The 27001-nt window shown below is 43.7% G+C and overlaps 1 protein-coding gene across 2 annotated transcripts; it reads left to right on the top strand.

The window, feature by feature from the left end:
* The first annotated feature begins 990 nt into the window (after positions 1-990).
* GCNT2 (glucosaminyl (N-acetyl) transferase 2 (I blood group)) lies at positions 991-22579 on the top strand. 2 transcript variants are annotated; one of them, XM_045007255.1, is made up of 3 exons: positions 991-2253; positions 16730-16822; positions 20565-22579. In XM_045007255.1, the coding sequence occupies exons 1-3, from the start codon at positions 1329-1331 to the stop codon at positions 20753-20755; spliced, it is 1209 nt and encodes a 402-aa protein (XP_044863190.1). In that variant the 5' UTR covers positions 991-1328; the 3' UTR covers positions 20756-22579. The 2 variants fall into 2 exon arrangements, with proteins under 2 accessions (XP_044863190.1, XP_044863191.1); XM_045007256.1 differs by lacking the exons at positions 16730-16822; positions 20565-22579 and adding an exon at positions 9115-9207.
* Positions 22580-27001: the final 4422 nt, after the last annotated feature.

Genomic DNA, 27001 nt, shown 5'->3' with positions numbered 1-27001 from the left:
ATCCAGGGCAAAAATCTGTCTGGGGATTGGCCCTGCTTTAAGCAGCAGGTTAGACTAGATGACCTCCTGAGGTCCCTTCCAACCTTGATATTCTGTGAATCAGTTCTGATATTGCTTACTTTGTCTTTTCTGATCTGTGCACGACCCATTCTAGATGTCATGATGTCAAGTTGTCAAGTTTCTGAAGATGCCCTAAGCTCTAAGCAGAAAAAGAGAACAACCATAACAGCTGTTTACCATCTTTTCTATTGTTACTCTGGGCAAATGTTTAAACCTTTTAGAATCCTGCAAAATATTTGGCCTCAGCAGTTTCTTGCAGTGATGATTTCCATCAGCTAATTGTACATTGGATGAAAAAAGGTTTCCTTCGATCACTTTTTTTTAATGAAATCACATCATGCATCGCTGATAGGTAAGAATTTTATTTGAAACTCTTTATAGAAAGGGTTAAACAGTGGGGACCTGGCCCAAGATATGCTGTAAGGGGCTAGTTACCTCAACTGCATCGGTGCCTTTTGCAAGTGAAATTGCTGGAGGGCAGGTTTGAACATCCTGATTCAGGATAAACTAGATTTTGTAAATAAATAATTTACATTAGGTAATACCCTGAGTCTAGCTCCCCAGTTTCTCTCCCGGTGGGAAAGTGACCCTCTGCAAATCCCCTAAATCTGCTGCTACTCAGAAAAGTGGCAACAGTAATGAACAGAAAGAATGAAGAGTTCATTAGGAGCCCTGTTCAGTTCCGTGGGAGCAGCATTCCACCCTTAATGAGGGTCTGAGGCTGTCACAGGGGGGCCGGGGCTCCCGAGGAGCAGACACAATGAACCAGCCTCGCAAGGTTCGTTGTTCTTTCATATGCTAAGAGCTACCAGAGGGCTGGGCGGAACCAACAGGGCTCCGGGCAAAGCAGGCGAGCTCGCCATTAGAGCGAATAGCTCGCTCCGAGGGAGTGGGAGCCGGAGGTGAAACAGATCCAATCAGAGAGTCCTATCACGCCAGGACCGGGCCTGAGGTGCTTTCATATGCAAATAGAGAGCGGGCAGGCGGCGGAGCCAAGCCACTTGCTGGGAGCCAGCTGAAGAAGAAGGGGAAGCGGAACAAAGCGGGTGTGTGCGCCGGTGGCGGGCGCATTAGCGCCTGTTCAGAGAGGGGACGGAACAGAAACCAACACTCTGGCAACGGACTGCACAACAGACATCATCCTGGTCGGATCTCCCGGGACACTTGTGGGCAACGGGAGATTTTTCCGCCTGGCTGAATAACTTGATGAGTTGTGGGGGGCTTTGTGCTTCCGGCAGTCACTCCAGAGGGAAATAAACCCACCGACAATGCGCCCGCAGAGGCGTTACCTCCTGGCCATTCCTCTCCTGGGCGCGATGGTTTTCGTTGTGCTGCACAAGGGTGAGTTGCACCGGTCAAAAAAATATCCCCGGCAAACGATGTCCCACGAAAGCGACCTGCTGAGTCGAGCCTGTGATGCATTAATCGAACAGGAGAAAGCTTTTGTTTGGGGAAACCTCCTGCAAACCTCTCGAGGGAGTTTTGCCTGCAGTGAGTACTTAATGCACAATCACTATATAACGAGCCCTCTCTCTGCAGAAGAAGCTTCCTTTCCTTTGGCTTATATCATAACTCTGCATAAAGAATTTGATACGTTTGAGAGGCTCTTCAGGACTATTTATATGCCCCAAAATGTTTACTGTGTCCACGTGGATGAGAAGGCAACGGCTCAGTTTAAGCAAGACGTGGAGACATTGTTGAACTGTTTCCCCAATGCGTTTCTTGCCTCAAAAAACGAGCCAGTCATTTATGCTGGAATATCCAGACTTCAGGCGGATTTGAACTGCATGAAAGACCTGCTGGAATCAGGAGTTCGGTGGAAGTATCTGGTCAACGCGTGTGGACAAGATTTCCCCTTGAAAACCAACAAGGAAATAGTTCAGCACCTGAAGAGCTATAAGGGTAAAAATATCACTCCTGGGGTGCTGCCTCCTGCCCATGTGATTTCAAGAACCAAATATATCCATAAGGAGCACATAGGGACGGACTCCTCTTACATGAAAAAGACCAATGTGTTGAAACAGTCCCCACCACACAATCTGACCGTCTACTTTGGCTCTGCTTATATCGCGGTCACAAAGCCATTTGTCGAGTTCATTCTCAATGATAAACGTGCCATTGATTTATTGGAGTGGTCCAAGGACAGCTACAGTCCAGATGAACACTTCTGGGTAACACTCAATCGGATACCAGGTACGTAGCATGATTTCATTACTCATTCGTGTGTATAGGAGGAGCTGGCTTGCGCCCTGCTGAGCTAGGAAAGACAGAGAGGAAAGGAAACAACTGATTTCTGTGCTATATACCTTTATATTTGCTTTAGGTCAACGTTCAGGATGCTCTTGTTCTATGGAAACCTATATTCCGTCTATCCTTGCAAAGATGAGAAAAATGAAGCCATAAACGGATGGCACTGCCCAAGGATAATCACATGGGGCTGACCAGTATGCCCGATTTCATTCAGTCCTTTCATACCAAGCTCCTATAGGACGCTTGTCATTTGTAGATTTCAAAGCACTTTACACGAGTTAAATATCATTATCTCAATTTTATTGATAGGGAAGCGGAAGCATAGAGAAATGACGCGATTGCTGAGTCACCCCCCCAAGTTCAGCGCTTTATCGACTAGGTCACGTTGCCTTCTTTACTCATATTTACACACACACATTATTCCCATAGCAAAGTCCTGTAGATTTAGAATCCCATCTATCATGCAAGGTGACTTCCTCTAACTAACAATGAATTCTTGTTAAAAAAACATACCCCAGAGGGAATGGTAAAATTACAGGTCTGTGGTCTGTTTGTTGGTCTTCATATTTAGCAAGCATCACTGTGATACTGAGGATTATTTAGACTTGACCTTAATGTTGGGCACCCCAGAGCTAGCACTGTTGTAGCAAGGACATTTTTCAGAGCACTTAAAGTTATAATGGGCCAGAACTTCAACTAGTGCATATTGGTGGGGTTCTATTGACTTTGAGTGACACCAGCTAAGGATGTGGCTATCATTCAAATCTCAACATTATTCCTTGTGTCACTTGACTTTAATACTTGTTTAGGGATTGCCTTTCTGGCCTCTGGATTAAATCTTTGTCCTTTGGGAACTGAGATGCTTCAACCACAAACCCATATGGGGCCAAATCTAGGGACACAGTGTCCAGCACTAGTGGTGATTATAGAAAGCATACCTGTGCTGGCAGAAAAGCCACAGTTTTAACCCTCTGCAGATCTAGTACACTTTGCTGGGTGAAAGAGAAGTAGAAGTCTGATCCCCGCAGGGGGAAAATCCTCTGATTCAGCCCTTTCTTTCTACAATATCCTCCTGGTCCCACGTCTACATGACTCCAGCACATTGCCATGCTGGAAGCTGCTCAAGAAGTTTTGTGCACCCCAAATCTATCTTGAGCAGGAATATTGCTTCAATTCTGCTGACAGCGATACTGACCACTGTCTGTGAAGGTGAGGATCTAGATTTGTCTCACTCTGCACACAGCCATCCAGAGGTAATTCTACATATTTAAGTGTCTGGCCCCAAAGCTTGCAGGCCTTATTCAGACAAAAAGCTCCCACTGATGTCAGTGGGTCTAAGGTTTAAGGATGAGTCCCCTGTCTAGGAATGACATGTACAGTAGTTCTGGCAATGAGATTTATTCCAACTCATTTTCCTATTGGATTAGATAAAAGGAGAAAAGACAATCAGCTTCATTGCACAGTAATTACTGCATGCTTACTTTTAAAATTAATATAAACAGTAAAATATAAATACTCCCTATGTGCAAAGAAGTGATCTGATCATATGTTAAATACACCTAACACCATGCAAATAACCTAGTAAAGACAGCTGCAAAAGACTGTTCAGCACAGATCAATCTGTTGCCTGCTTGTTTTTACAGCATGAGGAAGTTTGATCTTAGACTATATATGGTTTGAAATTCAAAGCACATCAGCCTCCGTCAGTGCAGCATCTCTGTGATCTGAAGAGACAGCTGAATGTAGATATGCAGGCTCATGCCATGTACATATCATGTCAAATCAGCCTCCATTTTTGCATGCACATGTACCATGGCTGGCTCAAGAGCACCTGGGGTCATACAAGGATGTGAAAGAACAGCATGAATCCTGAGTAATGCAAATGCAACTAGTTAGCATTGCAAGATGTGTATTTTTATCATCCAAATTTCAATGAAAAAAGAAACCAAAGAGAACAGCCTGGCTGATAGGTGACAGCACAACACACTATTATGTGGGTGTGATCCAAGCTCAGAATTGAGTTCATGCCTTCCATTCTCAAGCTTCATTCCCTGAGCCACTCCACCCCTTCAGGACTATTCCGGGTTAAGAGCAATGCATAGGCAGGAGACTCATTGCCTAGGGGAAAGGAGTGCCTCATACCTCTGACGTAGGACGGGCACTGATGGGATATAGAGAAAGCCACATCTTACTGGAAAGACAGGTCACCTACCCACAGGGCCTTTATTCATTCCTTCAGTTTATATTTCAATTGCTTGCCCATGGCTCTCTGCACTTTCAGGATCAATAAAAACAGACCCTATCACAAATAAAAGCAACTCCAATAACACAATAGATATATACATTTACATGCCATAAAGACTTTCTTTTTCATAGTATCCCCCATCATGCCAATCCAATCCCTTTCAGTACACCTCTTCCCCACCCGCACATGCATGGGAATAAAAGGGAAGAAAGTAGGGATCCCAAAGACTTCCTCCACCTTACAGAGAAAGGAGAACAAAGAGGTCAAAGAATACTCTTGTCACCATATTTTAGGAGGTAAAAATCTACTTACATTATTGCTTGAGAGCCTGTTTGTGCTTCCATTTGTTTCAATGACAAACCTCCTATTGACCTCAGTAGTGCAAGATCAAACCCTAAACAGATGTAAAGTGATACAAAGCTCCTTTGTGAAGTGTTTTGAGATCAGTGGATGAAAAGAGCTAGGCATTATTAGAGCAGGTCACTCGTCCCAGAACCTGAACTATCCTTCACTCTTAATTGTAAATTTTAAATACAAATACAGGTGTAGAAAGTGTCCTTAGGGACACTTCCTACATTTGAAATAAATAAATAAATAGTGAATTTGTGCAATAAAGTATGCAGTTGGGTGGTGCTGGGGAGAAATCTGGATGCTATTTAATCAAGTAATTTTTCCATAGGATGTTGTTTGGACTTTGTAGCAAGGGATCTGTGGCATCCATTCAGGCTTGGCAGGGAGGGACTGACACAGACTTCCTGTGGCTTTCGATTTTCTTCATTGTTGAGTGAGAGTTTTTTACTTCATGAATAACTTAGAAAAAGAACTATTTGCTCTTTATTTTTGTGAAGATGAATAATTCAAAGCAGCTAGAACAAATTCTGAATTATTGCCAAGCAGTACCTTCCTTGGCAGTTTCGCAAGGATTCCTGGGGTCATTGTGCACCGGCAATGTTCACTGGGGACAATGTATTTAATTTCATGCAACAAAATGAATTTCAGAAGTTCAAGATTAAAACTAATAAACCAAATTTAGACAGTAATGAAAGTGCATTTCAGGCATAAGTTAGCTGTGACAGTCGCTTTTAAAAGTGAGACTCAAAAAGTACCATAAATAAGGCTATGTGTACATTACCACTTTTGCTGGTATAACTTATGTCGCTCAGGGTGTGAAAAAACACACCCCACTGAGCAACATAAGTTACACTGACAGAAGCACCAGTGTGGACAGTGCTATGTCAGCAGGAGAAGCTCTCTTGCCAACATAACTACCGCCTCTTGTGGGGGGTGGTTTGATTATGTCAACAGCAGTCCCATGGGCATAAAGCAGCAGCTGCATTGGTACAGATTTGCTGCTGTAAGCTCTCTAATGTAGACATGACTTAAGCTATAGAAGCTTGGACCAACAGAAAGAATCCCATTGATTTCACTGCATTTAAGCTCAGACCCTCAGCATGTATATAAATGAAAACATACATTACAGTTATCTGTGAACATCTTCAGGAAACATCTCCAGGAAATGATTAGGAGATGGTGTTTTTGAGAAGCGAGAATTAGTGACTCCCAGCCTCTTTGTGGGTCTTGGGGGGAGGGGAGGTTGATGTCCCCCTTGGAAAATGTTGGAAATTTGATAAACTGGTTGCCAACTTCTGGGGCACTGTGGGAATGCCATTTTAAAATGCTTTAATATGTTTCTTCATTCATTGAATTTTCCACCACTGTTAGATCACTAAAAGGGTTTTTGGATGATCATAGGATATGCAGCGCAGCCCATGTGACCAGCTCAGAGGTGTCAGCCATAGGGACTTCCATAATTCCTGCTTTGGGATTAAATCTACATTCAGAAGAGTTGGAATTATTTGTGGCCATTACAGTTCATATCATGCTATTCTGAGTCTCCTCTCGCTTACACTGGGACATCTCCATTGCCTTCAGAGGCATTACTCCTGATATATATCAGTGTATGCAAGAGGGGAATCTACTCTTCAATTGGCTGGTTCCAGTAACCATTGTATTGTCCATTCCATTAACAAAGCAAACATTCTGAAACTGAGTGCCCAAGGCCACCTTTCCGTTGTTCAAAAATAATCTCCCCAAATGTATCTAAATCAGATTAGACCAGCACATTATCCTTCAGTAACTAGTAGGACTAACGGCTTAATCCTGAGAGGAACTTGGTACCCGTAAATCCTCATGAATTCACCTCTTTGCCCCTATCAGGCTCAGGCCATAAATTCCCCTGTAGTTCTCTCTGGATTGTAGCTGTGTGAGTTGGGGAAGAAAGCCTGTTGACTGTCACGGGAAATCCATCTCATTGTGAGGGGAATAATATCATTGCATCTTGCAATGCCACAAATGGGAACGATCTGAGACTTCTTCAGCAGAACCATATAAAGGGCCAAATATTCTGCTGGTGTAAATTGGTATCGTGCCACTGAAATTAAATGGCGCTGCCACAATTTACATCATTAGAAAAGTTGGCCCCAAACATTCACACATTTCTTAACATCTGACCCCTTCCTTTTTTCCCTGGGCTGTATGCACCCCCATCCGACATTTTTGTTGTTGTCACAACAATACTAACACCTAGTTCTGCTTAGTGTACACGCAATGCGGTGGCACCCGTGACTAAGATTCATCACAGAATAACCACCACATTTTCTGCAGTGACCACTGAGTCTGCAGTTGCCCTTCACTTTATCTGATCCAGGGGTCCCCAACGTGGTGCCCACAGGTTTCATGGCGCCCACCAGGGCATCCATGTGCACCCGCCTGCTGGCTGCCGGACAGGCAGCTGCCAAAATGCTGCTGAGAAGCGGCAATGTCAAGAAGCGCTACTGCCGAAATCCAGCCGAATTTCACTGGCGGCTCAGCAGCATTTTGGCGGCTGCTTGTCCAGCGGCCACGGTCCTCAGCGGCTAGTCGTCCGGCGCCCACCCCACGGAAAAGGTTGGGGACCACCGATCTGATCTATTATCTCATTCCTCCTCCATCATCTACTCATCAGTAGCTACTGCTTCCCATTAAGCTTTGTCCTCTGCATTTATCATGCTGTTTTCCCACAGTAGGCTCACCACTGTCATCAACCTTTTAATGCACGAATTATAAAAAGATCAAGCCTACTAAGATGCAGACACACTTTTCCTCGACAACGCAGCATAAATGGGCTTTAAGGAGGGATCGGAAAGAACACAGTGTAGAGTTTTTGCATATTTCATTAACCCGAGCTCCTTCCATGTATAATGGATGTAATGGGGGAGAATCTGAAATCTGACAAATAGGAAAAGAGACTGGTATTGTCAGTGAAGTGGAAGTGGAGGCTGATGGCTTTATAGCATCTAAGACATGATAGATGGGGTGGGTATATGCCTTAAAAGAAAAATCAAGTGGTTTATGCTTGATGCAGGGAAAAGAGGAAGGAGAAACAATGGGAGGAAATTCTATTAACTCTGGGCCAAAATCTCAGCCTAGTCCATTGGAGTCAATGGATCCATGCTGATTTAAACCAGGTGAAGATCTGGCCCTATAGTTGTAAAATTACCACCCATGCTGTCAGAGTGGGTATAATTTCAGTTAATGCAGCAGTAAATCCTCAGTAACCTGTAGGAACAGGAAAGCCAGTTTGGGTACGATAAGAACGGACATGAATTTCCATCCCTCAAGCTGAATTTGAACCTCTAAGCCAGTGTCTCTCAACCTTTCCAGACTACTGTGCGCATTTCAGGAGTCTGATTTGTCTTGAATACTCCAAGTTTCACTTCACTTAAAAACTACTTGATTACAAAAATCAGACATAAAAATACAAAAGTGTTACCGCAGGCTACTGCTGAAAAATTGCTTACTGTCTCATTTTACCATATCATTATAAAATAAATCAATTGGAATATAAATATTGTACCCTATATTTCAATATATAGAGCAGTATAAACAAGTCATTGTCTGTATGAAATTTTAATTTGTACTGACTTTGCTAGTGTTTTTTATGTAGCCTGTTGAAAACTAGGAAAATATCTAGATGAGTTGATGTACCCACAGAAGACCTCTGCGTAAGCCCCAGGGTATGTATACCCCTGGTTGAGAACCACTGCTCTAAGTTAACTTCTCTTTCTTATATCTGCATCTTCTGCTTACTGCATGTCTATTTCAATCAAAATGCCACAGAAAAAAGTATGTTCTCTATTTTCACTGTATTTTTAACTTGGCTGGAATGCAGAATTGCTAGAAATATAATGGAGAACCAGTTCTTCTGAGATTTCCTGTCCAGAGCTTATATGTGAGAGGCTCTGAACCTTATTAGGAAGAACCAAGTTAGTCCTGTCTGTTTAGATACCAAATGCTTTTGTAACATGGTTGATATTAGCACTGACCCCCATGAGCTGAGTGTCCAGTAAAGACCAGGCAAGACAGGCAGACATATAAAAAGACAGATATGCATACACACCCTCCCCTTTTCCCTCTACAATTTATATTCAGCCATATCTGAGGTGGCCTTACAGCAGTACTTCAGGACAGGAAGTGAAGAATATCATGATGGCAGGACTACACTGTACCATTTCTTATAGCTCCAGGGATCTCCTGGTCAGAATCTTGGTTTTATGTGTTCTCCAAAATATGGCACCTGCAACTTCACAGTGCTCCCTAGCATTGCTGAATCATTCGTCCAGTACTGATCTGAGAGACGAATGACATCTACTGAAATACCATCGTCACTTTCTATACCTACAATTTTTTTCCGAGAGGTCTCCCCATTCAAGTCCTGACCTGACCCAATACTATGAGTTCACCATTGCCCCAGTTATGGAGAAAGCAACTTGTCCGAAAAATGCCAACACCATTGGACTAAGTAGATTCCTTTTGGGGAAATCTTGGATTAGAGAATGCTTGGCCCAAGAAGCCTAAACTAACAAAAACTGAAAGGTAGATAGTTTCCAAGTGGAGTTGTCTTGGTGCACTCTCTTCCCCCACCCCATCTGACTAGGATTTCTTGCTAGCTAAGGAATTGCTAATTGATTTTTTGTCCAAGAAGTGTTCCTATTGGTTACATTTTTATTTTGGTCCAGATTTTGTCTTTGAGTCACTGACAACATTGGAGGGGGAGAGACTGGGCTGCTTAGCATCAGGAATCCTGACTGACTCAACCAGAATCTTTCTCAAGTGGTCTCAGGGAATGCATGCTAGAGGGCGGAGCTCACCCAGCTTTAGCCCAGTGTGTGCTATCTCCATACAGCAGACAGCTCTGCTAGCCCATGGGAAAGGGGTACAAAGCTATGCCCCTCCCTCCACCCTCATACACACATTGTCACCAGCCACCCACTTCTTTGTCTCCTACTGCAGTCCCTGTTCTCCCTCCCCGAGTTATGGCTGACCCTTTCACATAGCAGGTGGCTTCTTCTGTGCACTCCTGAATCTTTGTAAACAAGGATAGAACCATCTTTTTTTCCATCTTATTTTATCTGCTGCAAGGCCAGCATACAAGGGGGTGTATTTCATAAATCCTAAGTGAGCTCTGGCTATTCTGCTGTCACGTCATAGTCCATATTTTTGTTTATAGCAGAGTTCCAGTGATTTTGCAATTGTACCATTCCACTTCTTTGGTGTGGGGTTAAGAGTCATTATTGAATACTTTCCAGCCAGCTGTAGTTAAAAGAAAGCATCTATACTTAAATGTTGATTTTTTTTTAAACTTTCTGCCATCACATCCCTCCAAAAATACTTAGTCCAATGGAATTTAAAGGCTTTCCACTATTTCTTGTAAAGCTCCTCATTACAGCTTACAAATGTTGGCAGGTATAGTTACTATCAGCTTTTAGTAAGAGGATATGATTTCCTTTCCACGAGGGGAGGAAGTGCAACAGGACTCCACAGGAAACTGCACTTACTGACCCCCATTTTCCTCCCTCTGGTTGCTAAAGAACCACATACGCAGGCTAGTGTAAAGTAAACAACTACTTTTAGTCATAACAGCTGGCTGGACCATTTGATCACCGTATAAAACCAGTGGCAACTTTGACATCTACATATCATGAGCTTTCAACTGGTAAATCATACATACAACACATACAACGTATGATATAGGGGTTGTTCAGCATCCAAATGTTTGGAACCCTGTTTAAGAATACTTTTGTCACTTGAGATCAATAAGTTAGCAGCAGTCACCCTCTTGAGTTTTGTGTCTTGTTTCTTTGCATGGGTCCTTCAGCTCCAAACTAATGCTGCTGTGCTTTTTATACATACTCAAGCATCAGGCCTGATTCTGGCCTTGCTTGTTAACGATGAGTACCTGCACTGAGGTCAAGGGAATTAAAGAAGTGTAAAATGCAGAATGAGAAACAGTCCCACCATGTGCATTTATTTTACAGTTTACAGAGCCAACTCAGCCAGTCAAAAAGTTCAAACTTGATTTATTTGACACCTCCTCCCCTCAAAAAAGGATTTAAAAAAAAAAAAAAGTTCCACGATCTTTCCCCCATTTTTTTCAAATAACTATAGAGCTGTTTGAATGCTAAGTTTCAGAGTTTTGATTAAAAAAGGGGGGCTAATTATAATTTGTTGACCAACTCTGTAAATTATCATTCACTTGAATTATTGTAGCTTTCTTCCTACAGTGTGTACTAATCTAGACCAGAGATTGGCCTGAGTCATGAAGGTTGGCTCTAGAGCTGTAGCTCTAGATTCATCTGAGGAGAGGAGACAGGACTTGGTTGTAATTAATACATATGGCTTTCTTCACTGAGGCCACTGGTCCCTTTAAGCTGTCAGGATGTTCAGCTCCATAACCAATCACAGCTTTTTCTGCTTAGTGTTACCACACTGGTCTCTAAAAGAACTATCCTGGACTAATCGGTCATGGAAAGGACTGCTACCCAAACTGCTGGAATAAAATCCAAACTTCCCCTCAGGCTCAGGGAGATTCAGAATAACTGTTACAGTTTGGGCCCATTTCTAGTATAAACTTTGCAAACCGTTTGTTAAATCAAGCTTGCTGTGTAAGAAGATTTAAGCAACTAAGAAGTTTAGCTACATAAACAAAGCCAAAATCATTTAGTAGTTACAGCCAAAAATTGAGAGTATGGAGCTTCTGGGCCAGATACCCAGCTAGTTTAGACTAGCTAAGAATCTGATCCCTTGGCTCGATTCCTGATTTGTCTATGTGACCTGGAAGAAATCACTTATCTTGCTTGTGCGTCACTTTCCCCATCTGCAGGAAGAAGGATAAAAATATAAAGTACTATTAAAATCATAAAGCCAAATTAATGCTCTATTGGGTCATGTCTTTTTATTAGGGCTGTCAAGCGATTAAAAAAATTATTCGCGATTAATGGCCTGATTAATCACACTGTTAAACAATAATAGAATACTATTTATTTAAATATTTTTGGATGTTTTCTACATTTTCAAATATATTGATTTCAATTACAACACAGAATAAAAAGTGTACAGTACTCACTTTATATTTATTTTTGATTACAAGTATTTGCACTGTAAAAAAACCTCAAAGGAAATAGTATTTTGCAATTTATCTAATACAAGTACTATAATGCAATCTCTATCATAAAAGTTGTACTTACAAATGTAGAATTATGTACAAAAAAACTGCATTCAAAACTAAAACAATGTAAAATTTTAGAACCTGCAAGTTCAGTCCTACTTCTTGCTCAGCCAATCTCTAAGACAAGTTTGTTTACATTTGCAGAGATAATGCTGCCTGCTTCTTGTTTACAACGCCACCTGAAAGTGAGAACAGGTGTTCGCATGGCACTGTTTTTGGTGGTTCGGATTCTGTAGTTTCCGCATCGGAGCGTTGCTCTTTTAAGACTTCTGAAAGCATGCACCACACCTTGTCCCTCTCAGATTTTGGAAGGCACTTCAGATTCTTAAATCTTCTTTGCGTTTTGTCAAATCTGCAGTGAAAATGTTCTTAAAATGAACATGTGCTGGGTCATCATCCAAGACTGCTATAACATGAAATATATGGCAGAATGTGGGTAAAATAGAGCAGGGGACATACAATTCTCCCCCAAGGAGTTCAGTCATATTTTAAGTAATGCATTTTTTTTTAACAAGCATCACCAGCATGGAAGCATGTCCTCTGGAATGGTGGCTGAAGCGTGATGGGGCATATGAATGTTTAGCATATCTGGCACATAAATACCTTGCAATGCCTGCTACAAAAGTGCCATGCAAATGCCTGTTCTCACTTTCTGGTGACACCATAAATAAGAAGAGGGCAGCATTATCTCCTGTAAATGTAAATGAACTTGTTTGTCTTAGTGATTGGCTGAACAAGAAGTAGGACTGAGTGGACTTGTAAGCGCTACAATTTTATATTCTGTTTTTGATTGTAGTTATGTAACAAAAAAAATCTACATTTGTAAGTTGCATTTTCACAAAAAAGATATTTCACTACAGTACTTGTATAAGGTGAATTGAAAAATACTATTTCTTTTATCATTTTTACAGTGCAAATATTTGTAATAAAAATATACACCTATTTCAATTACAACACACTGTATATGAAAATGTAGAAAAACATCCAAAATATTTAATAAATTTCAATTGGTATTCTAGTGTTTAACAGTGCAATTAAAACTGCGATTAATCACAATTTTTTTTTTTAGTTAATCATGTGAGTTAACTGCGATTAATACTTTTTATCCTTGCTTTCACCTTCACTCTGAGGTGAGATCGGTTTGTCTATTTATGTGCTTCTCAGCAGACATGTTGGGCCTCCACAAATAAATAAAAAGTGTGTATAGTGGTTAGAGCAGTGGGCACAAGTATTTCTATTTCTATTCCTGGTTCTGCCATTGAGTCACTTTGTGATCTTAAGGATGTCAGTTATACACTTATGGAATGTGTGTAAACCTGCCATAAAACTCAATTGCAGAGCACTTAGACATCCTTGGATGCAAGATGCTGCTTAAGCATAAGTCTACACAGCAGGGGTAACCCAGGCATCAGCTTTAACTCCTCTACCATCCACACACAAAAACCTCCAACCCAGGTTTGGAAGTGCTTTAAGCCTGACCCAGCTGGGGCTGTGGGTTAGAGGCTAGCTCTGCTTTAACTATGCCTGGAATGCACCTATTTTGCACTGAGAAAACAAGCTCATTTGCTGATGGTCCTCCAGTGCCTCCCCCACAAAGAACAGAAAAGTTCTTCAAGAGTTGACTAGGAAAGAATCCTAGAGTGTTCAGCACAGCACTTGGTGCCTGCAAAGGGTTTCACTCACTTCTCTATTGCTCCCTGCGGTCAGAGTATGGTTCTTCATCTCCCAGACCCCACTGACAACTTCTTTGGCCCTGTGATGACATCTCTCTGGCTACGTTTTCCATGGCCCAGCCCTCCACCTCTTTCCAGTTCTGTTCCCTCTCAAGGTAACTAAAGTCCAGCTAAAGAATCCATACCAATATCCAAACAGAAGATCCTTCTGCACCTCTTGAGCTACTTTGAAGTCCCCTGCTCTTCATCCCTATTCTGACTGCACAGTTCCTTCTTTTCTCCTTTGGCTGAGCACTGTCTCCCAGGCTTTTCCTTAGGGGCAATTTTTCCTAGCAGGTTTCCCCACTGCTTCCCCTCCCCAGGGACTCTGGTAGCTTCTTTGGGGACCTCCCTGCTTCTTACAAGCCCTAACTCAGGGCCTCTCACAGGAACCTGCCTTGCTATCTGTGGTTCTCTCAAGCCTTCCTTCACAGAGAGAGGGAGGGAACTCTCCTTGCTCCTCACTGAGTTCTCTCCCATTTCTGTGTAGTCCTCCCTGAACCCTTCAGAGCTAGGATTGCTAATTGTAACTGAGTCACCAGATCAGGATCAGTGGGGATTAACTGTACCGTGACAGTGCAACTTCATTTTCCTAGCTGAAGATGATTGTACATCAGGTGGCAAACTGACTATTGTGGATTAAAGGAAGTCGACAAAGCTGCTTGGGTGCCAGACAACAAATCAGGTCTCGTATATTTGAAGAGACAAAATCTGGAGTTTGTACAGGGTCATGTGGGAACATTGTATTTAGGCCACTGATTCTTTGCTATTTCTGCCACATTCTGAGAACAAGAATATTTTAAGGGATGATTTTTACTATCTTGTTGAAACAACCTATTCAATATCAAATTGACCATCTAATTGGAGTAAGACTCTGATGCACAGGAATACGAAAAGAAACTCAACCTTTATTTCCTGGCCTCAGTCATATGACCTAGGTCTCAGGTTCAGGGGAAAAATACCCCCTCACATGGTAGTATCCACTCTCTGTAGTGGTCACTGTTGTGTTTATTACTTTTATCACATATGTTCCAGCAGCAGTTTTCATTCATTCTTTTCATTTCTTTCAAATGAGTAGGACATAAGGAAGAAGTGTTGGATATGCAGTACTGGCCTTCCCCCTGCCCCCTCAAGAGCACCCTCAGCCCCCCAGTCCAAGTTTTGGTTAGGGATATATAGTAAAAGTCCTGGACAGGTCATGGGCCATGAATTTTTGTTTATTACCTGTGACCTGTCCATGACTTTTACTAAAAATACCCATGACTAAAACAGCCTTAATAATAGGTCTTCATTGTTAATAGTCAGTCAAGAAGGATGAAGGCTCTTACACAGATGTGTAGCATGAACATATCACTTATTCTCTCTGGGCCAAATTCAGGTGTCATAAGCAAATACTCTTCAATTGCCTTAATGGCAGTTCACCCATTTGTACTCAGTCTGAGTTGATTCACTGTACCCCCCCAGTATGCCAGCTGGAAAATGGGGATAAAGTTGGATAGCTCAGTGGTTTGAGTATTAGCCTGCTTAAACCCAGGGTTGTGAGCTCAATTCTTGAGGAGGGCCATTTAGGGATCGGCAAAAAACCTGTAAGGGAAAGTACTTGGTCCTGCTGTAAAGGCAGGGAACTGGACAATATGAATTTTCAAGGTCCCTTCTAGTTCTATGAGATAGTATAATATGGAGATATACCTCTCCAAACAACATTTTTTAAGATACAAGCACTAAGTATTATGTGTTGTTATGTGTTGTGGGTAATACCCAGGGCCGGCTCCAGACCCCAGCGTGCCAAGCGTGCGCTTGGGGCGGCATTTTGCCGGCAGGGCGGCAGCCGGCTCCCGCGGACCTTCCGCAGTCATGCCTGCGGGAGGTCGACCGGAGCCGCGGGACCAGTGGACCTCCTGCATGCATGACTGGGAGGGTTCGCTGGTCCCGCGGCTCGGGTGGACCTCCCGCAGGCATGCCCAGCGGATGCTCCACCGGAGCCGCGGGACCAGCGAAACCTCCGCAGGCACGTCTGCAGGAGGTCCCCTGGAGCCGCCAGAGCACGCCCCGCGGCGCGCCGCCCTGCTTGGGGCGGCGGGATTCCTAGATCCGCCCCTGGTAATACCTCTTGCACCCTGTTGGGGAGAAGATAGGCACTGTTCTTGTCTTGGGGGAGCTGTCTCCTTGTATTACAGCATTACTGTGGAATTGTCCCAGAGTTTGGGGCACAGCTTACTGCTTTGGGGTCTCTCCCACTTACAGGGGCAGGAGGTGAAAGAAGGACAAATAAATAAGTCAGGATGTTCCCCGCAATGCCCGAGAGGCAGAGTCCACAGCTTTTGGAAAGCAAAGGGTTATATTTAAAAAAAAAAAAAAAAAGAACCAAACCCTCTCCTTTCTGGGAGGACCTGGGTGGTCAGAGCTCTCAAGCAGTTTCCCCAGTTAGCATCCCCTTCTTGTTAGGCACTCCGAGTTCCAGGCCTACTCCTTCAGAGTGCCACCTCAGACTGGCCTGGAAGCCTCCCTTTGCAGGCTTGCCAAACCTCTCGGATGTGCTGGGTTGGTGTGGATTGTGCCCAGACAAGCGATTTAACCTCTTCATTACTCCTGTAGTGAGCTGCCCTACACCACCTTGGAAGGATTCCATTTCTCTTGGTGGCTGCAGGGTAGCACACAAATACATGTCTTGTTGAAAGGGCGTATAACCGGGAGATCTTTGTTTTTAAAGAGTTCTGTTTCAGGACTATGAAGTGAAATCGCTGAAGCCTTCATCGATTTCAACCTAATTCTGTTGTCAGTGCTGAGAAGATATACAAGTCAGTAAGAACTCCCTGAGGAGAGTGATGCTATGCAGTGACTTAAACAAACCAACCTGAACTCAGCCCCCCCACCTAAAAAAAGACTAATTTCTCTCTCCATCTTATCAAATTGTAGATGTCCCTGGTTCCATGCCAAATGCATCCTGGGAAGGTAACCTGAGAGCTATCAAGTGGAACGATATGGAAAGCTTTCATGGAGGTTGTCATGGTAATGTGTATATTCTTTACTTTTCCTCTCCTTGCACTGAAATCTGAGAACTCGAACTGGGTGGGAAATGATTTTTCTGTCCTGCAAACATTTAAGATTTCAGAAGCTTTGCTGTTCCCCCATCAGCATGAAGCTGACACTTTTTGAAGTTAAGCAAAAAAAGGCAGCAAAAGAGACCAGCACCCCAGAATAACCCAGTGGTTATAGCACTCACCTGGGATGTGGGAAACCTCAGTTCAGATGCTGCTCTGCCATTCTCCCACACCCCAGGTGAGTGTGCTCATCAGCAGGATATTGGCTATTCTGCAATGGGTCTCACCATTTTTCCTGTTGGAGCTTATAAATAAAGATTCAATGGAGCAGGGACTTGACGCTGGGTCTCCCATAGCCCAGGGGAGTTCTATAACCACTGAGCTATTCTGCAGTGGGTGGGGAGTGGGGTGTTTTGATTTTTTTCCTTCTCCCTCTCTCACCAGAAATTCCTTCCTGCACCCAATAAACATTTCCCAATGAAAGTTTCATTGAAACTGGTACGTTCCCATGGAAAGTTTGGGATTTGACAGATCAACAGTTTCTGACAAAATAAGTGTCATCAGAAAATTCCCAGCCAGCTCTGTTGGTAATTGAGCAGCTATACAATTCTTCTCAGGAATTTTTTAGCCCTTTCTTTAAATCTATGCTATAATCTTTTTTCCTCCAGGTAAAATAATCCCAATTTCTAATTTGTAGCCAATCCCTACATAGTGTCACAAGTTCAAGGAGCCTCCCCCTTCTTAGTTGTTGTGCAGGTGTGGCCAGCACGGCAGTCTGTGCTGGAGTCTGAGCTCTTGGTTAACAGTAGTAGCCACTTCAAAATGGGTGAGGAGGAAACAGGGCCATGTCCTCCTCCTCCAGCAGAGACCCTTATGGGGTGTAGCAGGAACTGCATTTCCTCATACAGCTGGTAACTCTAGGAGGGACTATACCTCTTTGTGTGGTTATGAGGGTGGCTCCAAACCAACTCAGCATGGACCAGTGCCTAAGCACAATCAAGCACTAAAAAGGGATGGATGGTTAAACCACTGGACTAGGATTCATAAGACCTGGGACCCAACCATGGACTTTGCCACAGACTTCCTGTGTGAATTTGGGCAAGTCACTTAGCCTGAAGCATGGAGATTTTCTCCTTTGTAAAATGGGGATCATCATTAACTCGTATATACTCGATCATAAGCCAGTTCGTTTATAAGCCGACCCCCCCCCCCCCCCGCCCCGCCCCGCCGCCAAGATAGATAAGTGAAAATGACAGGTTTTTTATAATCCATTCATAAACCGACCCGATAATTCAGGGGTCAGCAAACCTTGGCTCCTGGGTCATCAGGATAAGCCAGTGGTGGGCAGAGTTGAGTTGTTTACCTTGAGCATCCGCAAGCATGGCGGTAAACCTATGTAAACAAAGTGTCTTGGCGCACCAGCTGCTTACCCGGATGGGCCAGGACAGCAACTGGTGGGGAAATGTTTTTTGGGGGGAGAAGCTGGGAGTCAGGGGAGTAATCCCTGTGACCACCCTCCACATGACCCCACCCCTAGCTCGGGACCCCCACTCTCTCCCCATCCCATCCCTTCCCACTGTATCTGGGGAGGACGTCTCTGACCTGGCTGGAGCTGCTCTGGCAGGCTGGGCAGCGTGGCCGCAGCCTGCTCCGGTGAGCTGGGCCTGGCGATATGGCCGCAGCATGCTCTAGGGGGCAGGGCCGAGTGGCAGGGCTGCAGCCTGCCAGCCCCGGAACTGCAGCTGCTTTGGAGGCTGGGGGGAGAGCAGCATGGTCAGAAACAGAGAGACTCTGGTCCCGCCTCTTCCCTTCTGGCTGAGCTGCCTCTCCTTGCTCCCTCTGTTGTGGGGAGGGGCTGTGTCCCACCTCTCCCTTTCTATACCCGTTCATAAACCAACCCCCTTCTCTGGTGCGTCCCTTTTTACTAAAAAAAAAATTCGGCTTATGAATGAGTATATACAGTAATTCATAGGCATGAGACTCACTAAACTCAAGTATTTGTGTGCAATCTTAAGTTGGAAGGTGCTACAGAAGTGCAAAATGCTCGTTATTACTATAGAATCCCGACATACATATACATTTGCCCAAATCCCGTACTTCAGACTAGGTGAGCCAGGGATTATGATTTATGGTAGAGCAAGGAGACTGCAGAGTCCTAGGATTCTATCCCTGGCTGAGTCACAAGGAGTATCTACTATGGAAGGTTTAATTTCTAGCTTGAATAGATGTACCCACAGTAAGACTGATCAAGTTAGTATGATGAAAATAGAAGTGAAGGTATGGCAGTATGAGCAGCAGGACAGGCGAGCTGCCTCAAATACAATCCCATTGGGACCATTCTGTACACATTTGGGCAGCTAGCCCCTCACACTGCTTGCATTGCTACAGCTACACTTCTGTTTTTAGTACCCTAGCTTGATCAAATTGTACCTTCCAGCAACTGCTTAGATGTGTCCATAGACATACTACATATCTGAGTGATTCACTTGACTTCCATATGAATCAATGCCACCCAGGTGTAAAACCAAAACAAACAAAAAAAGTAAAGTGAAATCCTTCTTACAAGAAATGCTACTTCTGAGCTGAGCTTCCAGGCTCTTACATAGATGAACTAATGAACATATCAGATAGGGTGACCAGATGTCCCGATTTTATAGGGACAGTCCCGATTTTTGGATCTTTTTCTTATATAGGCTCCTATTATCCCCCACCCATGTCCTGATTTTTCACATTTGCTGTCTGGTCACCCTAATATCAGAGCATCTACCATTTAGCAAATTAAGACAGTGGGCCTAATTAGCTACTGGATCACTATAGTTTTGTGCCAGTGTAGTGCCACTTACATCAATGGAATTACATCAGTTTAAAACTGGAGTAACTTGGTGGAAAACCTGAGTCCTAGAATCATAGAAATTAGAGATGGAATCATTTGGCCCATCTGAGTGAAATTGCTCTTTCCCATGTAGCTGTAGTGGTTTGTTTGGGCTAGTTTTAAATGTCTTAGGTGATGATGTTTTCATTCTTATAGACAGGGGTGAAAATAACATTAAGCACTTACTGGTACAGGGGCCGGCTCCAGCCCCCAGAAGGGGTGGGGCCTCAGGTGGAAGGGGTGAGGCTGGCAGTCAGTGTCCCCCAGCCAGCCCATCCGCACTGCCTGGCCCATGCTGCCCAGGGCTCCAGCTGTGATTTAAAGGGCCTAGGGCTCTGGCCGCCGCTGCGGCCTCAGGGCAGCTGCCCCTTTTGTCCTCCTCGTCGGCAGCCTGGAGGAGGTCGGGGGAGCAAAAGGGGCAACAATGTTGGCAGTGCTTTAAGCAGGGTCCTTTGCCGCAGCAGCACTTTAAGGACCCTGCTTAAAGCGCTTGCCACGTCAGCGCTTTAACGTCAGCTGAGTACGGGCTGGTACCGGTGGCCACTTTTTACCAGTATGCTGTACCGGCCTACTTTCACCCCTGCTTATAGATCTCATTGTTTGGAAGTTTTGCTTGATGGGCACCCTATATTAGCTATTTTTTAACTTCATGCCACCACTCAGTTATTATTCCCCATTGTATTTCCCGATTCACTTCTGACCAAATTCAGATCTGGTGTAAATGGGCTTCACTACACTGACGTTAACAGATTTATCACAAGGATGAATTTTACTCATCTCTTTTCCACAGAACACTCTATGTATTTGATGTTGCTCTTGTCATCTCTTTCCTATGCAGGCCATTACATCAGAGGCATTTGTATATATGGAACAGGTGACCTAAAGTGGCTATTTAAGTCTACAAGCGTGTTTGCTAACAAGTTTGAACTCAAAACATACCCACCCACTGTAGAATGCCTGGAACTGAGGCTTCGAGCGAGAGCACTGAACCAGAGCGAAACGCAGGTGAAACCAAGTTGGTACTTTTAAATTAACAATTCAGAATGGAAATAAAACTCCAGCGGCAGTAGCTCGGGAAGAATAACCTTCTCGGAAAGACTTTTCTTCTGGAACTTCAGTACGGGTAGTTTGTAATGTCTTGAGTGGAAGGTTTGAGTGCAGATCATACAACACTGGAGAGACCAAAGAGGAGGCTGAGGAAATGGTTCTGTTGGCTTTGCTGTATTTGCACTTTTGGCAGTGTGGCTAGACAGCGCCTTGCTGACTTGTGCCTGGCAATAATGTTATCCCTATCATGTTCTGTATATTTATATGTAAAAATCACGTATCCCTACATTTTCATACGGCAACATAAAATCCAAAGCATACTAATGAGGAAGAGTTATCCTTCTTTGAAGGAAACAACCACCATCAACAAGATCTTAAAGTAAAATCCAGGTGCACAGTTTGATGACTTCCATACATACAGAAACAAGAATCACTGACAAAAAAATACCCTATACACATTTAGCAGAGGGAATAGCATTTGGTATTTTTGACTCTCTAAATGCTGGAGTCTGAGCATGGGGCACATGGGAAGCAGGAGAAATGCTTCCAGATCTTCTGGATCCCTTCCAAAGCACTCTGGGGGTGGGGAAAGACACCCGGGATTTAGACATTTTCATACTGATAACTCTGAGCTTTTAAGAATAACTCAATCACTCCATCTTATCCTGTGAAACATGCTAATAGACTGAGTTTTATTTTCATAGACTGTATATACTTAGCACAGAAAATCCTGTTAGCTGTTGGTTATACTGTATTAAGATTTTTCCCCCCCCTACATGCCAGCCACTAGATATGTAAGCAGGTCTGTTGTTCCAGCTACACATGCAAAGCTCCCTGAAGACAACTGAAAGTCTCAATAGACCAGCCAGGACATTGCCTGGTATGCAGCAAACAGACCAAAAAAAGAAAAAAAAAAAGAAAAAAAAGAAAAGAACAACTCATACATGCACACACAAAAAAGCCACAACAACTCCACAGCTAGAATTTTCAAAAATATTTTAAGTCTCCCAAACATGATGGATAGTACATACAGTTTTCACGCTAATGTTCCCCACTCTGAGGAACACCCTATTTTTCTGGAAAAGTCAAAGGAAAACAAAGCAAAAAACACAAAATAAAGCTACAGTTGTGGGCACCTCTTCCTTTAGTTGTGGAAGATAGTATGTATGCCAAATTCTGGGCACATAATACTAAGGAATTGCAGACTGTGCCATCAAAAAGGCATTCAAATAGACTATTTTCAGGGCAGAAACTTGGACTGAATTCCTGTTCAACTTTGCTAATGGAAGAGTTTCCTGACAGCAAAGCTGGCACAGCAAGCAGCCTGTGGAAGCTACAGAAAGAGTAAGAAGAGAGACAGATGGGGCAGTAGAATGATTTTTCAAAAAAGTGACCAGTAATTTGGGAGGTGGGAGGGGGCCTTCACTTTTGGCTGCCCAATTTGAGACTCTTTAAAGGGGCCTGAGTTTTTAGAAGACACGGGCTCAGCTTTTTCCAGCAGTGATCTCTCAAGTTGGGCACCCAGAAATGGAGACACGCAAAGCTGAAAGTCACTTTTGAAAATGTAGGCCAAGATTTTAAAGGGAAGGGATCCTAACAACCTGATCAGAATAATGGAAGTACCACAACGTGCAAAGAGGGCCGGAAGTAGAAGTGGACTGTCCCACACTGAGAACCAGAGGCAAATAAGGGATAATAAAACCAACAAGAGCAGAAGCAGCAAGTCCAGCAATTTAAGAGACCAACAACAGGACATTTTGTACTGAATTCTCTTAAAATGAGCAGGACCAAGTGGATCCAGTCTTGGGAAAATGTGAGATTTTTCATTTGAGTAACATGATAGCAGAATTCTGAACACTTAGCAACTCACAAAGCAAAGCTGTCTGTTGATAGTTAATACTGATGTCCTATGTACTCACACAATCCAACTCCTGTTAATGTCTCTTTCTTGAATGATAGTCAATAATATATTTTCATGGAAATAAATTATTTTGGTTTCATGTAACTATGTGTGGATTTGTTTTGGGCCTCTGGCACCAGGTGGTAGCCATTGTATTATTTTAAGGAAGATAATTAAATTAAATATAACTTGCAGCTAAATGAGAGACTACAACAACAGAATTAAAGGGGGAGGAAAGTAACACTGCATATGAACGTGAGATTTAAATTTGCATCAAGCACCTCTGGAAGTTATTTATCACCACCTTTATTCTCAATTGATATCCTATATCACAGCTAGTTATAGCAGGTTAGTCAGCTATCCTGTTACATCAGTCTGCAAATATATTTGAGAATGGGGTTAAAACCATGGATTTAACTCCCCCTTGTTTTTCTCCTGTAGACATTTACACCTGTGCACAGTGGGCTAAATACACAACTATTTTGATTCGGTAACATTTTGCACACACTCTACACATGTGCAAGTCACTATGCAAGATGCTAAGCAAGGGAGAATCAGGCCTGGTATCTCTGGGCCTCTCAATGCTTTAAGATTGGTGAATAGAGAAGATGGGGGGGGGGGGGGAGGAGGGAGACTACTTTCCTGGTGCTGTCTGTAGGGGACTTTCATCCTCCATCATCTTCAGGTACAGTTTTAGAAGCACCCCCAGGAGTTTAAATCTCTCTAGCTGCGGCTTTGCATCTATGCAACAGCTGTAGCCACAAACGGTCTATATGAAGTTACATTTAGTCAGACAGGAAAATGGAAAAACTTTTGCTTAAATGCATTTCAGTAGTTCCAAAAATTCCCCACCTCTAGAAACAGAAAGAGGCTCCTTTCTGCTCTGGCTATGTTTGTCATATCAGAAACATATATAACTGAAATAATAATAAAAAATAGACAAGCAGCCTACATTCAGTTTACAGTGTCACCTATGATTGTACAGGGCAGTTACCCGAATGACCTTCAGTGATACTCCATCACATGGTTTTTCAACTTTACATTTTAATTTTTTTAATCTCCAAGCCAAGCAATATACACAGAGCTAGCTACAGCTGGTACTTTCCATATGCTGTCCTTAGTTCGAGTCACCTTGTACTGTTACATTATGATTAAAGGATTAGTAATCCATACTTAATATATTTAAGGCCTGCCTCAGAGATTTTTGTTATGGGGGTTACCACAGTGAAGTTCTATAGCTACAAACAGTAAACCTGTGAGAGGATTGTGTGAGAAATCCTGGCCTCATTCAAATGAATGGCAGTTTTCCATTGTCTTGTATGTAGTCAGGATGTCACCCTTTGACTTTATAACTTGAACTCATTATACAATTCTACCAATAGAGACCATAAAATGGCCTGTTCAAGTTTTACTCCCAGAAATGTATTTACTTAACACCCAAAGATCATTGGCTGGCATTAAACTCATTTGTGTAATTAACAGGAGGCAGTGAGTCTGGAAGTGACAGCTGAACAGACCAAGAATATGGCATCAGCGGGTAAAGAGTGATTGGCTCAACCCCTGGTGTCACAGTTAGAAGGTAACTATATTTTTATGTCTCCCCACCCCCATGGTCCACTCCAGGAGTGCTCAGTCAAGTCTCAGGTCTGTAGCCATATCTGTGTCTGGACAGGGACTCTCATCCCACTCCCTTCTGCTGCAGTTTTAAGGCTGCATAGCTCCCTGCCTTACACTGAGATATTCCCAGCAAGCAGTCTTCCTAAAGCACTTGTCCTTTGTTTTCACACCAAGGGCTATGAACCATGCATTGCCAGCAATTACAACTTACCATACAGCTCTTTCTAAGCAAGCACATTTATTCTTAAGGTAAAAATATTACAGATAAAACAAAAGTAAAGAGATTTAAACACACATTAAACATACCAGGAGTCACCCATTAGTCTGACCCTAGTAGGCAAGAGTTTCCAACCTTCCGCAAGGGTTGGGACTCCCCTTGGACAGAAGGTCCTGTTTGCTGGATCAGAAAGAAGGCCCTGAGTAAGTTTAAACCCAATCCTTTTCTATCAAAAGCCCTTCCATTGTCTGTTGGGTCTCTGGAAAACCCAGTCTATGCAAACCTCCCCAGGCGGTGGTACCTCTCTGGAGATCTTTACAACCCAAGTGATTTGCCATAATCACTCCCCACTGTTTTTGGTACCTGAAGGAGCTATGGTAACCCTCCTCCCTGGGAGTTGCATACAATCCTTGGCCTATAGTGATGCATAAACTTAATATAATATAATCCCCAAAGATATTGCATGTGGTAACAATATGTCACATCAACCATGAGGCTGGAGTTCCAGAAAGCCCCAGGATGGCTACGCAGATGGTGTTGGAGAGAAGGGTTTGGATTCTTTGACAATGGGATGGTCTTCCAAGAAGAAGGATTGCTTGGTAGAGACAGGCTCCACCTCACGAAGAGAGGGAAGAGCATCTTTGCAAGCAGGCTGGCTAACCTAGTGAGGAGAGCTTTAAACTAGGTTCACCGGTGGAAGGAGACCAAAGCCCCGAGGTAAGTGGGGAAGTGGGATACCGGGAGGAAGCACAAGCAGGAGACTGCAAGAGGGGAGGACTCCTGTCTCAGACCGAGAAAGCGGGACAATCAGCGAGTTATCTTAAGTGCCTATACACAAATGCAAGAAGCCTGGGGAACAAGCAGGGAGAACTAGAAGTCCTGGCACAGTCAGGGAATTATGATGTAATTGGAATAACAGAGACTTGGTGGGATAAGTCACATGATTGGAGTACTGTCATGGATGGATATAAACTGTTCAGGAAGGACAGGCAGGGCAGAAAAGGTGGGGGAGTTGCGTTGTATGTAAGAGAGCAGTATGACTGCTCAGAGCTCCAGTATGAAACTGCAGAAAAACCTGAGTGTCTCTGGATTAAATTTAGAAGTATGAACAACAAGGGTAATGTCGTGGTGGGAGTCTGCTACAGACCACCAGACCAGGGGGATGAGGTGGACGAGGCTTTCTTCCAGCAACTAACAGAAGTTGCTAGATCACAGGCCCTGGTTCTCATGGGTGACTTTAATCACCCTGATATCTGCTGGGAGAGCAATACAGCAGTGCACAGACAATCCAGGAAGTTTCTGGAAAGTGTAGGGGACAATTTCCTGGTGCAAGTGCTGGAGGAACCAACTAGGGGAAAAGCTCTTCTTGACCTGCTGCTCACAAACAGGGAAGAAATAGTAGAGGAAGCAATAGTGGATGGGAACCTGGGAGGCAGTGACCATGAGATGGTCGAGTTCAGGATCTTGACACAAGGAAAAAAGGAAAGCAGTAGAACAGAGACCCTGGACTTCAGAAAAGCAGACTTTGACTCCCTCAGGGAACTGATGGGCAAGGTCCCCTGGGAGAATAACATGACGGGGAAAGGAGTCGAGGAAAGCTGGCTGTATTTTAAAGAAACCTTATTGAGGTTGCAGGAACAAACCATCCCGATGTGTAGGAAGAAAAGTAAATATGGCAGGCGACCAGCTTGGCTTAACAGTGAAATCCTTGCTCGTCTTAAACACAAAAAAACAGCTTACAAGAAGTGGAAGATTGGACAAATAACCAGGGAGGAGTATAAAAGTATTGCTCAGGCATACAGGTGTGAAATTAGGAAGGCCAAATCACACTTGGAGTTGCAGCTAGCCGGAGATGTTAGGAGTAACAAGAAGGGTTTCTTTAGGTATGTTAGCAACAGGAAGAAAGTCAAGGAAAGTGTGGGCCCCTTGCTGAATGAGGGAGGGAACCTAGTGACAGAGGATGTGGAGAAAGCTAGTGTACTAAATGCTTTTTTTGCCTCTGTCTTCACAGACAAGGTCAGCTCCCAGACAGCTGCACTCTGCAGCACGGTATGGGGAGGAGGTGACCAGCTCTCTGTGGAGAAAGAAGTAGTTCGGGACTATTTAGGAAAGCTGGACGAGCACAAGTCCATGGGGCCGGATGCGCTGCATCCGAGGGTGCTAAAGGAGTTGGCCGATGAGATTGCAGAGCCATTGGCCATTATCTTTGAAAAATCATGGTGATCGGGGGAGGTCCCGGATGACTGGAAAAAAGCCAATGTAGTGCCCATCTTTAAAAAAGGGAAGAAGGAAGATCCAGGGAACTACAGGCCAGTCAGTCTCACCTCAGTCCCTGGAAAAATCATGGAACAGGTCCTCAAGGAATCAATCCTGAACCACTTAAAGGAGGGGAAAGTGATCAGGAACAGTCAGCATGGATTCACCAAGGGCAAGTCATGCCTGACTAACCTAATTGCCTTCTATGATGAGATAACCGGCTCTGTGGATGAGGGGA

This window comes from Mauremys mutica, chromosome 2, assembly GCF_020497125.1.
Source record: "Mauremys mutica isolate MM-2020 ecotype Southern chromosome 2, ASM2049712v1, whole genome shotgun sequence".
In the NCBI taxonomy this organism is placed as follows: Eukaryota; Metazoa; Chordata; order Testudines; family Geoemydidae; genus Mauremys; species Mauremys mutica.
The sequence above is the reverse complement of the archived record's forward strand: the minus strand, read 5'-3'. Positions and strand labels throughout refer to the sequence as shown.